Source organism: Theropithecus gelada, chromosome 3 (genome assembly GCF_003255815.1).
Source record: "Theropithecus gelada isolate Dixy chromosome 3, Tgel_1.0, whole genome shotgun sequence".
Lineage (NCBI taxonomy): Eukaryota > Metazoa > Chordata > Mammalia > Primates > Cercopithecidae > Theropithecus > Theropithecus gelada.
Window position 1 is genome coordinate 19,298,420 of NC_037670.1, and position 13,819 is coordinate 19,312,238.

Genomic DNA, 13,819 nt, shown 5'->3' on the forward strand with positions numbered 1-13,819 from the left:
CTCCGAAGAGCTGAGCTCCATTCAAGGGAGGGGCCGGGCCACGCCGCAGTCCTCCTGTTGGTCCATGCGAGGGAGGGACCGGGCCGCGCCACAGTCCTCCCGTTGGTCCAGTTCTGCAATCACCAGATGAAGCTCCAGCTAAAGTTCTGAATCAGGAATGATGCAGCCATGAAGTTACAGGCATCCAGGTCACCACACACCTCACCCCCTTCAGGGGCCTGCGCGGAGCCAGCCCAAGACTCAGGTCCATTCCCCAGAATGTCAGCACCTCCGCCTCCCGTCACCAAGAAGGGGCTTCAGATACCTCATGGGGACCTACGATGGCTTGAGCTTGACACAGGTCCTCCTAGCTGCTTGACACGCTTTGGGACTCACTGGAAGGGTCTGTCAGGCCTGCTGAGGCCTCTTTTTGTCCCACCAGCCCTGCACCCACCCTCCTCCTGCTAGGAGCTGGGTCTTGGGTTAGAGAGTCACTTGAGGGCAGCCGGGTGTGGTGGCTCACGCCTGTAATCCCAACACTTTGGGAAGCCGAGATGGGCGGATCACGAGGTCAGGAGATCCAGACCATCCTGGCTAACACGGTGAAACCCCATCTCTGTTAAAAATACAAAAAATTAGCCGGGTGTGGTGACGGGCGCCTGTAGTCCCAGCTATTTGGGAGGCTGAGGCAGGAGAATGGTGTGAACCCAGGAGGCAGAGCTTGCAGGGAGCCAAGATTGCGCCACTGCACTCCAGCCTGGGCAACAGAGCTAGACTCCGTCTCAAAAAACAACAAAAAAAGAAAGTCACTTGAGGGCTTCAGAAGCCGCTGACCCAGCTTGCAGCTCAAAATGAGGACAAAGGTGCTTTCATCCACCTTCACGGAGACACTGGCTTCGCAGGCCGGTGGGCGAGGCGAGGCCCATGTTTTACTTAGGACAGGTTTCCCAGGCAGTACCCAGGCCGTGTGGGGGCTCCCCAAACACAGGCTTAGGATGGCATTCTCCCCTCTCCGTTCCCATCCACCTATCTGCCAGACACTGGGCTCGCCCTTGCTGTCCATCCCAGCACTGATGGACAGGACAGAGATGCGTGGGGTCAGTGGCCCTGTGGCACTGGAAGGCACATCCCATCAGAAATGGGCTTCCTGTTGCATAAAGACCAGAAATGGCCTTGTAGTGAACTGGTGGATGGGAAGAAAGGAGAGGCTGGCATTTGCGGGTGCTATTCCCACCACAGCCCTGAAGCTGGGGCCCCCCAACAAGGCTTGTCTCAGGCAGGGGGTCAGGGATGGAAGGGGACATCTCTTGCTCGGGGACAGGGTCCTGCTTGGCTCAGACGGTGGGAAAACTTAAAAACACCTGTTTATTCTGCCAGAATTGAAAGAAAAATTCCAGGAAGAACTTTTTATTAATATAAAGTTTTAAGATATTGACCAGTCAGATCTAAATTACTCATTAAACTCTGTTTTAAACAAATGAACACACTGTGTTACAATGAAAGGCGGGAAAGTGGTTTTAGACGCAGATCGAAAACCAGTGTCTTCACGCACTGAGAACAGGAAACATTCTGCTCTGAGAACGAAGTGCAGAGTCGACAGGAGACACACATGCGACAGAAAGCCCCTGGCGGGTCGTGGGATGCCCGGGCAGTGGCTCGGACACAGCTGCCACACTACGATGCCTGCTGGGCCCTGCAGGAACAGGGGACACACACAGAGCCCAGCCACGCATTGCTGAGCACGGCACAGGCCACACACACCGGCTCCTCCCACCTAACAGAGAGGAGTCGCACACTGAAAAAAGTCCCCTCGAAGGACGGCTCATGTCCATCCTACCGGGGGGATGGACGCAGGGACCCGGCCCTGGCTCTGGCCTGGTGGCGACCCCTGCTGGTAGAGGCAGGAAGTACGCAGCTGGAGTCAGAAACTGAGGTGCTGTCTATAAAAATGCCAAGATTCTGCTGGGCGCGGTGGGTGGCGCACGCCTGTAATCCCGGCACTTTGGGAGGCCGGGTTGGGTGGATCACCTGAGGTCAGGAGTTCGAGACCAGCTTGGCCAACATGGTGAAACCCCGTCTCTACTAAAAATACAAAAATCAGTCAAGCGTGGTGGCGCGCGCCTGTAATCCCAGCTACTCGCGAGGCTGGGGCAGGAGAATCACTTGAACCCGGGAAGCGGAGGTTGCAGTGAGCCGAGATCGCACCACTGTACTCCAGCCTGGGTGTTAGAGCAAGACTCCATCTCAAAAAAAAAAAAAAAAAAATCCAAGATTCCCACCTCCTTCCGCCTGAGACGGCCAGCACCTGCACCTGCCAGGCAGGAACACAGGACAGGCCCAGCTCTGCCCACGGCTACAGGGCCACAGAGGCTCAGGCCTCCTTCCCTGTGCAGGGAGTCCGGAGGGGGAGCGGCGTCCACCCAGACCCGCCAGGCCAAGCTCGTCTTCCCTGGCTTAGGGCTGACAGACTTCCGGGCAGTGGACCTGGCCTCCCAGAGCCACCCTACCCAGGGCCTGGGGTCCTTCTGGGCTCCCCCTCGGCCTGGTCATCAGCATCCGTCTGAGTGCTCGGTGGATGGACACAGGAGCCGGCTCTCCAGGGAGTCTCAGTGGAAGCCGCTGGCCCGGCAGCCAGAGGCGGTGTGGAAGGAAAAGGCTCAGCAGGCACATCCCTCTGGCGGCAGACTGGTGTCGGGGGCCACGCAGCTCTGCCCTGGACTCAGAAAGCCAGGTTCAAAGTTCTCGTTTCCCTGTCTGCACATAACATACTCTGCTCACTCACAAACTCCAGTTGCCCTGCTCTGGGCCCAGGCAGGCAATCCATAGGGAGCAGTGTATGAAGGAGGCCCATGAGACCAGGCAGGCGGCAGGGGAGAGACGGACAGATTCCTGGCTACCCGGGCAGCACAGTACAGTGCGGCCACACGGTAGAGGCACCTCCGATCTGCATAAACATGGACCCTGCTGCCCCAACACAGGCGGCCCCGTCGGAAGGCAGGAAAGACAAGGAGAAGAGCTCCAGTCACCAGAACACTCTCAATCTCCTCTTTTCACACAGTTAAACTAAAGAGAGAACGAGGCTGGAGCCAGGGCAGGTGGATGGGCAGGGCGGGGAGCTGCTCGGGGCCCAGCAATCTGAGGGCCATCTATACCACCTTCCCTGGCTGGCGCCCTCCCAGGGCCTTGTACCCTGCACCCTACTGCGGGCTCTGCCTTCTCTGACACCAGGCATGACAGAGGCCTGAGCGCAACCACCTCGTTTTTATTTTCTTACCTCAGGTGGCGGTGGGGACTGTCACCCCAGGGGCTTGGCCTCCCACCTGGTGCAGGCAACTCTCTTGCCTGGTGACCTCAAGATGGAGACGTCCCTCACCTACTCATCAGCACGGCTAAGCCAAGCCGGCCTCCATCCACGTAAGACCAAATGTTTCAAAACTGGCTCTAACGAGCTTAAGAACAGGACATGAAACGAAGCATCACGCTGTACCTGTTTACGTGTATTGAAAAAATAGCAGATGCACATAATAACCTCAGCAGGACCAGACAACCATTTAAAATAGATTTTAAAAAGGATCCTATCGTGGAATTCATCCTTATGGTCTACAAGGAGAAGTTTGAAAAACTGGATTAAGAAAGTATTAAAATTCTGTACCCTGGCAATAAGCAGGCAATGTTGGACCAATACAGCTCTCACCTTAAAGTAAATTCTTCTCATTATTTTGCATGTTATTAACTATGGAAAGTGAAAACAAAGATCAACTCTAATTTGGATCCAAGCCATATGGAAACCCACTGCCAATGCCCATGGTTACCTTCCTGGATGAGAAACTGAAACTCAGGACCACCGGGGGCCTCTGCCCAAGTCGTGAGAGACGAACATGCCCGGGTGGAAATGGGCCGTGGGCAAGGCAGGCTCCAGCAGCTCTGTTGTGACAGCAGGCAGTCTGGGGAGGGGATGCCGGACACTTCCCATAGAGGCTGACAATTTCCACAAAAGCCCTGCACCCACAAAGCCACCGTCTACTCTCAGAAACCCCTGATGTCTTTCTCCTTAGTCACAGCCCAGGCCTCTCCTGGCTCGGCCGATACAGCCAAAGAAAACAAGAGAAGTTTCGGATTGCGCCAGAGAGCTCAGGATTTACAGGAGGCACCTGCGGGGACCGCCATTCTCCTAATTCTTGCTTAATATAGGGAAGTCCAAGAACTAAAGCTGATGTGGGGACTCAGCCTCTGAAACGAGCTTCAAAGAACGAAGAATCAAAGCTTGCTCGCCAGGGCACACCGCCCGTAACACCCACTGCACGGGCAGAAGGGGCCTGACACTGCATTCTCATGCTGGGTTTTTCACCAGCTCACAGAACAGACATTCAGGTTCTCTCCCCCGTGCTATATGTGCTCTTGGTGTTTAAAAAAAAAAAAGAAAAAGAAACGCTTTCTTGGTGGCTGGCAATGTGGCACACGCCGCAGTCTCCACTTGGCAGTGAGGGTATTTCCAGTAGAAGGCCCTTCGGAGGCCCAGGTGGCTCTGGCGGACCCCTGCACTCACACAGCGGGAGGCCGCCTCCCCGCCAGGCTCCGGCCACAGCCTTCCTCCTTCCTGCTGGTGAGGCAGCACCCTGCAGGGACCAGTGGCCCTGGGCAGCAAGGGGCCTGCCACCCGTGTCCTCGAAGCCAGGAAACATGGCTGGGAAACCTGTGTCTGACTCACTGGTTGCGGTGAGGCAGCCGGGCACTCTGACACACACTCATGAAGACATTCAGAACGAACAGAGTGGGGAAGAGTGGGGACGGGGGTGGGGGGTTCCATATAAACCTGCATCTTTTCACCTTAGGGCATTTTTCAACAAAGAATGCACTCCTGGCAAGCAAGTCTTTCTAGAAGACACTGGAATGGTCTCACAGGAGGGTGTGGGCTTTGGGAGGGGCCCGTCTGTGGGGAAGGTAGTGGGGTGGGGGTACCCCTTGGAGAGTCTGCTTCCTAGGAGCCCCATGGACCCTACTTCCTGCATCTCCCTATTTCTCTCCAGCTGTGGGTTCCTTGGAGACACAAACCTCTGCATGCCCCAGAGGTGGGGTGCAGGGGTGTGGTTGAAATCAAGGCAGGCCAGATAGGCACTGCTGCCTAGAGCTGTACCTGGAGGGACCCCAAGCTCTGGGCAAAGTGGGGCCAGGGAGGTCACTGCTGAGCAGAGGATGACGGGACTTGTCAGAGCTGGTGCTGTGGCCTCTGCTGCCACCCCAGCCTGCCCAAGGGCCTGGGAACTGCTGTGCCAGCAGGGGCAGGGGGCGGGCACCCCTCTGTCCTGTCTACAAACGCTGTGGCTTGATGTGCTGTCACGGGCAGCATGTGGCAAACATGCAGTGCTCGGCGTGCTGCAGCACGGATGATGGGAGCTTCCACAAGAAACCTGACGGGGTGGCTCTATGGAGCTTCAGAGCTGCTCTCGGCCCAGCACGGACCTTACTGCATTAGCATCTTCCTCGTGTCATGCAGCAGATTCCTGGAAGACGGCCATGGGCTACAGGAGGTCCTGCGGATACCTGAGAGGTCTGCCGACCGACTTGAATTTGCTGGGGCCTGGGAAAGTCCCTGTCGCTGCCCTGTGTGTGTTCGAGCAAGCTCACATCAACCCTTCCATACGGTGAAACAACAGCCTAAGATCTAAAATCCCCAGGGACTCCATGAGCAGCACAGTAAGAAACAAAAGTTCAAGTGCAAGAACAAAGAGGCTATGATCAGAATGACAGTCAAGATATCTGGCAGAATTCTTTCTGACCCCAACAGTTACCACCCAACTCCTTCTCAGAGATGCAAAGACAGAGGCCACCCAGGCCCAGTCCACGCGCAACATGGCCCCGGTGTGGTAGCGGTAGCCAGGGCCCACTCGAGGCTCCAGGCGCAGCGGGCTCGGCCTCACCCACTCACCCTCCCACATGGAACGCCTCTGAGTTGGCAAACAGGGGCCTGTCTTCCTGGAGGCCCAGGAGCCTTGTGGGGAAGAGAGCTGGGTTTTCAGATCACAAATTTCTGTGACCGCTTTGTTATTTTCACAAAGCACGACTGGCACATTTCACAATGAAGACCAGCAGATGCCAGACACTCATGAAAGAAAAAAATATCAAGTTTCGGTCATGGCTCTAAGGCAGACGTTACATGTTTTCACAGGGACAAACATGGAGACACCAACGCGCTGCGCGTCACGGGTGAGCGGCGCGGCCCTCACAGCACCGTGGCCTGGACGACGATCTCTGGGTCCTCGATATCCCTTTTGCTCTGCACCATCCGCAGCTCCAGCTGCATGGGGCTGGGCTTCACTCCTTCCCCGGTCTGGGCTGCAGGGCAGGCAGAGTTCCCATCTCAGAGGGGCTCCCACTGCTGCCTGCTGCCCCCACTCTCAAAGGCGACACCAGCAGGAGACACTAGTCACACCTTCGAAACCAGCACATGCCGGCTCTTCTCTCCCACCCACTTCAGGACCCAGGAGCCCACACAGCCCATGCAGCCCGGCCGCCGTACCTTTTGCACACTGGATGGTCCTCTGCAGAACGTGGTGCAAGGCAGACACGGTCTTCTCACAGGCCACCTGCAGGGAGGAAAGACTTGCTGTGCCCCAGCCCACGCACGACACCCGACGTGTCCATTGCTGCCGGGAGGGGATTTCCAGTGAACACAAAGGCCATCCTGCTCTCCGAGCCACCGGGGAGCCAGCTCTGCCAGCACACGTGCTGAGTCCTGGAGGACAGGCCACGGACTGTCCACCACGGAGAGCCTGGAGGGCTGAGCGGATGCCTGGTCCCAGTCACCAGCTCTGGACAAGAGATGGCTCACAGAAGGGACAGCCTCGTGACCTGCATAGAACCTGGCAGGCAGCAGGAGCTTGGTAAGAGTGCCCAGAATTAACTCCTTATAACGAGTCTACAGGGGGAAGCGCTCCTGCCGAAAGCCTGGCCAGTCATCACTCAGTGATGCCTCAGAGTCAAAGGTGCTGGGGAAGCATGGCGAACTCGCTCCCTGACTCCACAAGCCTGGGCTGGCCAAACCCAGAATGTGACCTTGGGTGGCCCGGCAGCGAGGCCTCCTCGGGGCACCAGCTGGCACGTTTCCACTGCTCTGCACCACCAATTAAACACAGCAGGCCTACTTAATGGTCCTGTTTAACTGCTCTTGAGGGGCCAGAAGGGATGGAATGAGGGGGCTGTGCATTCCAGCTCGGGGTATGCAGAGGGCTAGTCCCATGGGAGGTGAAGGGCCTCAGTCCACCTCTTCCATTTTACACACCAGCACACTCAGCTGAAACTGACTTGTTGGGGAGGAGGTGTACCCTGGGGGACACATAGCCCCTTGAGGGGCCCGGCAAAGACAAGACAGGTAGAGCCACCTGCAGGTCCTGACCTCTGAACTCTTCCTTCCCCGGCGCATCCAACGGTGACAGAGGCGTCCTGTCTTCCTCCTGCCACTCCCATGGCATCCCTGCCCTGCCTCACATTTCAAAGGGATGGCAGGCCCCTCCCTCCTACCTAAACCCCCTGCAGACACAACAGGGAGCACCCAGGGGAGTTTAGGGGGCTGAGCCCAGGGGCTGGAGACCACCTCAGAGCACAGCAGGCGTCTGGACAGTGTTGTAGGAAGACACACTCCAAAGGTCCGAGGACTCGGCTGACAAAACCACCCGCCAAGGCCACAATGCAACTTTGCCGCATGCAGCACAGGAGGTCACGAATCTGAGCGCCACAGTTGCAGCGAAACTCCTCTGTCCCCACTGAGCTGTGTGCTTAACCAAGGGACACACAAGAAAGGCTCACGAGACCCCACATCCCAACCTGCCATGCCAGTCGACCAGCAGACCCACTCCGCCCAGTGTCTAAGCAAGGCCACCCGATCTCCACAAACTTGTAAAGCAGGCAGACACCCCGACAATGCTGCAAAAGAGCTCTCCACACCTGCCTGGACCCAGTCCTCAGCCTCCCGCCTACTGTCCACACCTGCCTGGACCCTGTCCTCAGCCTCCCGCCTACTGTCCACACCTGCCTGAACCCTGTCCTCAGCCTCCCGTCTACTGTCCCCGATGGGCGGCTCTGGCCTTTCAGTCCCTCAGGTCACTGCTGTGGTCACACTGTGGGAAACGCTGTGGGTGCCACTCCTCCGCAGCAGCCCCCAGGTCACCAGGACACAACAGCTCCATGCACCCCACAGCCCTGCGTCAACGCCAGGCGGACGGCATCTGAATTCAGGTGGGACCCCCGTGGGTCTGTTCTGACGCATCTCTCACCTGAGCACCCCCCAGACTCTGATCATCCCTAGGTCCCAAATAAGGGGAGATGGGAGGCGATCTGAGGGTGACAGGTGCAACTCCGGAGCCCACGGCCCAGCTATTGCCCTGCCCCACAACTGGGGCCGGCACTCAGGGCCAGGCCCTGTCAGCTCAGCAGGGACCCCCCCCAGCAGGACTCTCATACCCTGCTCCCCACGAGGTGCCGTGGGAGTGGGCGAGGAGGGGAGCAGTGGTGTGGCTGACCTTGAGGTTATTGGGGTGCTTGTGTGTCCACGCCAGGAGCATGGCAGCAAACAGGTCCCCAGTGCCCACAAAGACAGCGTCCACCTTGCGAATGTCCATCCGGATGCGTTCCATCACCATGGAGCCAGCGGGATTCCCTAGCGGGAGAAGATGGGCAAGGTCACTGAGATCTGCCGCTCCTCTGCCAGGGCCAGCCTCCCCATCCCTGGTCCTCCCGGGCACAGCGGCAGGGAGGGTCATGGGGCAGAGCACATGGTGGCCTCGCTCAGGTTGCAGGGGCTCTGGGCCTGCATGGGGACCCCACCACCACCGCAAGGGAAAGACTGCAGCCTCAGAGAGCCACAGCCAGGCTGGTCTCGGGGGTCGCTGTGCAGCTCCCGAGAGTAACAACGGCGTGAAGAACTAGGAGACGTCTGCACACATCCAAGTGTGTGTGTGTCTGCGCGTGTGTGTGCGTGCCCACGTGTACGTGTGCCCGAGTGTACGTGTGTGCCCACATGTATGCATGTGTCCGTGTATATGTGTGCATGTGTCCATGTGCGTGTATGTGTGTGCGCCCACATGTGTGCATGTGCCTGTGTGTCCACATGTATGTGTGCGTGTATCCATGTCCACGTGTGTGTGCCTGTGTGTATGTGCAGTTGTGCCAATGTGTGTGCCCACAAGGCTCCCATGTCCAGAGAGAGAGCGGCGAGGAGGCCACAACTGTTCTCTCGGGGCCATGGGTGTGAACTCGTGGCCACTAGCTTAGGGCATGGCCCCAGCCTTGTGTGTCATTTTCTTTTTTTTTTTTTTTTTTTTGAGATGGAGTCTCGCTGTGTCTCCCAGGCTGGAGTGCAGTGGCCTGATCTGGGCTCACTGCAAGCTCCGCCTCCCGGGTTCACGCCATTCTCCTGCCTCAGCCTCCCAAGTAGCTGGGACTACAGGCGCCCGCCACCACGCCCAGCTAGTTTTTTGTATTTTTAGTAGAGACGGGGTTTCACCATGTTAGCCAGGATAGTCTCGATCTCCTGACCTCGTGATCCACCCGCCTCGGCCTCCCAAAGTGCTGGGATTACAGGCTTGAGCCACCGCGCCCGGCCGTGTGTCATTTTCACACTGTTCAGAGAAAATCAACCCGGTGGTATCTGTGTAAAGAATCAGCACAGCTGAGCGGACGCGTCCTCCCAGTGAACTCAGGGACTCGGCCCAGCTTCGAGGGAGGCCTATGATGCTGGGCCCGTGGAAGCGGGTTCCAGCCAGGCCATTCATCAGGACCTGTGCGGTCTTGGGAATCCCATCCGACCTCCAAGAGCCTGTAAAATGGGGGTGTCATCCCAGTGCTGGGTAAGGCATAATTTTCATGCTACTGAACCCAAAACATTCTTGCAGCCCCAAAGGACGCCTTCCTCTGGGAAGAGCAGAGGAGGCCGCGATGCATAAGGGGGGCACTTACTCCTCCTCTGGCTCCCCAGGACAATCAGGTAGTCGCTGCCCTGCGGGGAGGGCAGGTCGGAGCTGGTGATGACCACGGTGTCAGGGCCCATAGAGTGCAGCATGTCCATCACCTGGCAGCGGCATGGGGAGCGTCAGCCACGCCGGTCACACGCCACTCCCCCAGAGCCGGCCACACCCCACTCCCCCGGGGCCCGCCACACGCCACTCCCCCGGGGCCCGCCACACCCCACTCCCCCAGAGCCCATTCTCAATAGTGCCACTCCCAGAGGGCAGACAGCCACCTGGTCAGCCACCATCCTCCCCAAACTGTCAGCCCAAACTGTGTGGGTCCACGCAGGTGACTGGTGAGGGCCTCCCCCTTGGGGGCTGGACAGGTAAGTGGACAGACGCGTGCCTGTCCTGCAGCGGGGAGGAGCTGGCCCCTCTGTACGTTGGTTTTTCTGTAACTCTTGTGGAAACTGTCTCCACTGCATGGCTGCCTCAGAGCAAGCAGCACACGTGCACACACACATGTGCTTCACACACACACGCACGTGCGCACACGCACACACACATCCATGCACACACATGTGCTGTACACACACACGTCCATGCACACACACACACGTGCTGCATCGCCACCCAGAACACGACCATAGCAGAATCTGGACCCTGCCCCAGGGCCAGCTGACTCTGCAGCCCCAGGGCCCAGGACCAAGTCAGCGAAAGGCCCCCGAGTGGGAGGAGTGGCCGCTGCAGTGGCCCATTGCCAGGACCAGGCCCCTGGGCTGTGAAGACAAAACTCAGGGTAGGGTCAGGCTGTTCGGGAACGCAGCCCCAAGCACGTGGACTCCCGCTGCAGTCGGACGGTGTCCGCTCTAAAATGCGTGTTGAAACATCGCACCCATGTGGCAGTATTCCGAGGGGGTCCTCTGGGGCGTGATTAAGTCACAAGGGCTCCCCTTTCTCTGTGCCTGATGAGAGGGCTGGAGGAAGCAGCATGGGGTCCTCGAGCCCCCTGCCGTCCACACACGCGGATGCAGCAACAAGGCGCAGTCGGGGCGGCAAAGCAGCTCCCGCCAGACCCTGAGCCTGCCGGCGCCGTGGCCTTAGACTTCCCAGCCTCCAGAACTGTGGGGAACAAAGTTCTGTTTTGTTTGTTTGTTTGTTTCGTTTTTTTTGAGACGGAGTCTCACTCACTTTGTCGCCCAGGCTGGAGTGCGGTGGTGCAATCTCCAATCTCAACTCACTGCAACCTCCACCTCCTGGCTTCCAGCGATTCTCCAGCCTCAGCCTCCCAAGTAGCCGGGATTATAGGCGTGCACCACCACGCCCAGCTAATTTTTGTATTTTTAGTAGAGGTGGGGTATTCCCATGTTGGCCAGGCTGGTCTCCAACTCCTGACCTCAGGTGATTTGCCTGCCTCAGTCTCCCAAAGTGCTGGGATTACAGGTGTTGAGCCACTGCATCCGGCCAAAAGTTCCGTTTTTCATAAATCATCCAGTCTCAGGCATTTTGTCACAGCAGCCCCAACAGACTAAGATGACTCAACCAAGGCTCAATGCTAGCATGACACCCACGGTCCCCAAGTCCCAGAGAAAAAGGACTTTGAAGAAACTGCCCCTTGGGCGGCTGCATCTGCTCCTGTGTCGAGACTCCAGCCTGCCCTGCAAATTCCAAGCATGCCCAGGAGCCTCCAAACAGCTCAAGCCACCGCCTTGCAACATCTCTTCACACACGCACGCACATATGCGCACACACACACGCACACACATGCACACGGACACACACACGCACACACCCATACATGCACACACATGCGCGCACACACATGTACACACGCACACACACTTGCACGCACGCACGCACACGCACACATGCACACGCACACACACGCACACATGCACACACACGTGCACATATCTGCTGGTCTCTGGAGGCCCCTGACTGGTACAGACGGTTCAGTCACTGCTGGGGACAAAGGACGCAATGGTGCCACTCAGGCAGCCCATCTCCCGTTCCCACCGTGAGTGGCACATCTGCCCCGCACAGGCCCCAGAGGGCCTCCTTACCGCCAAGGCTTCCTCCTGGCTGTGGATCTTCCGGCCACTCAGTAACCTGGAAGACAGGCAGGGGCAGGCAGGCAAGGACAGGTGAGCCTCTCTTCTCCAGGTTGTGTGTTGACATTCCCCAAACTACAGCGGCTCTGGAAAGCCTCATCCCTACAGGCTCTTCGTCCACTGGCCACCATGGGCCGGGGCCTCTGCAACATGTGCGGTTTGCTTCTAAAAGGGACACTCATATGACAGGAGTCAGGCAAGGCCCAATCATGGCTGCTGTTTATACATAACCAAGGTGATGCACAGCAGCCACGGCCCCCACTTAAGACCATGCCATAGCGCAGGGTCTCAGCATGCGTGACTGACGTCCATACAAAGTCATAGAGCTGCTAACGATTAATGCACGCAGGGGCTGCCCATGGCTCAGGGGCCTCGAGCGAGATGCCACCGCCGAGCCTGGACAGGCCCAGGTCAGGGATCCCAGGCCTCCAAGAGTCCAGGCGCCCCCCACCCCTGCGTGAATGGGGGACTCGGAACGTGGCTCAGGGCCAGGTAGAGCTAAGCTATGACAGGCACCAGCCTCCTCAATAGGCAGCTCCACTCTTAATGGCACTGGGGCGCTGGCGGCTTACCCTTGGTGTCTGATTCTTCAGCTGGGGGGCCATGCACCCAGAGAAAGACCTTTTCAAACTCGGTATCAGACAGGCAGACCCAACACACTCCTCTTCCCCTCACAGGGTGGCAGGTGACCTAGCCGCCTGTGCTGCCCCCACCCTCCCTCCGCCGTGGTGGCCCAGGCAAGCCCACAGCTCCCCAAGTCACCCCTCCCCTTCCTCTCCCAGAGGCCCTGCCGCTCGGGAAGGGACAGGAGCAGGAGAACTTTCCCCATCGCCCACGGCTGCTGCTACCAAAGGGAAGGTGTGAGCCTGGGACCCGGTGGGCAGGGACTTCTCCAACCCAGGCGCCCCCACCACATCCTGCTCTAGTATCAAGGGGCACTTGCCCCGCGGCAGGACCTTCCTGAGGACCCCTTCGGAAGCAGAACAGGCAGCCCGAGGGCAGAATGGAGACCCTTCTGGCACGTTCTCTGCAGCTCTCCCTGGGGAAAGACTGGTAGCATTTGCCATTTAAAATGACTTACTCTGCTGGGCACCCTGGTTCACGCCTGCGATCTCAGCACTTTGGAAGGCTGAGGTGGGTGGATCACCTGAAGTTAGGAGTTCAAGACCAGCCTGGCCAACATGGTGAAACCCCATCTCTACTAAAAATACAAAAATTAGCCAGGCATGGTGGCTCATGCCTGTATCCAGCTACTTGGGAGGCTGAGGCAGGAGAATCACCTGAACCCTGGAGACAGAGGTTGCAGTGAGCTGAGATTGTGCCACTGCACTCCTGCTTGGGCGACAAGAGTGAGATCCGTCTTGAAAAATGAAGTAAAATAAAATAAAATAAAATAAAATGACTTACTCGGCCTCAAACTGGTTGGGCGTGATAATGTCTGCAACCGGCACCACTTTTTCTTTGTAGACGGGAAGGAGGTCCTCCGGGACATACTGGCGAACAAAGGAGACAGGAGGAGAGGCTGGGTCACTGGGAGGGAAGCATGCCGGGGGCGCGGAGGGAAGCCCACCACAGAGTGCTCCCTAAAAAGCCCCCTGAAGTCCAGGCTCGGGGGCCAGGCCGACTGACTGTAGAGACAAGCTGTTCCCACCACAGGGGCAGCACGTGGCTGAGGCACACTACCGCGGGGAACCCTAAGTGCTCCAAGGGGCCAAGGGAGGACTCAGGCCGCACAGTGGGTCCCCGCAGAGGGTCTGGGAGGAGGAGGTAAAGGAGAGAGGGAGGAGG

At 58.1% G+C, this 13,819-nt stretch overlaps 1 protein-coding gene and 1 pseudogene across 2 annotated transcripts in view; both read right to left on the reverse strand.

Annotated features, from left to right (window-relative positions):
• Positions 1–280: 280 nt before the first annotated feature.
• On the reverse strand, positions 281–5,915 carry LOC112621555 (annotated as a pseudogene).
• PDXK (pyridoxal kinase) overlaps positions 3,456–13,819 on the reverse strand; it is a 42,521-nt gene continuing 32,157 nt past the window's right edge. For both annotated transcript variants that reach the window (XM_025378985.1, XM_025378984.1), the window contains 6 exons: positions 13,439–13,524; positions 11,984–12,029; positions 9,931–10,042; positions 8,496–8,632; positions 6,497–6,563; positions 3,456–6,312 (listed from right to left, as the gene is read on the reverse strand). In XM_025378985.1, the coding sequence (XP_025234770.1) occupies positions 6,200–6,312; positions 6,497–6,563; positions 8,496–8,632; positions 9,931–10,042; positions 11,984–12,029; positions 13,439–13,524 (561 nt within the window). In that variant the 3' untranslated portion in view covers positions 3,456–6,199. The remainder of the gene's footprint in view (positions 6,313–6,496; positions 6,564–8,495; positions 8,633–9,930; positions 10,043–11,983; positions 12,030–13,438; positions 13,525–13,819) is intronic.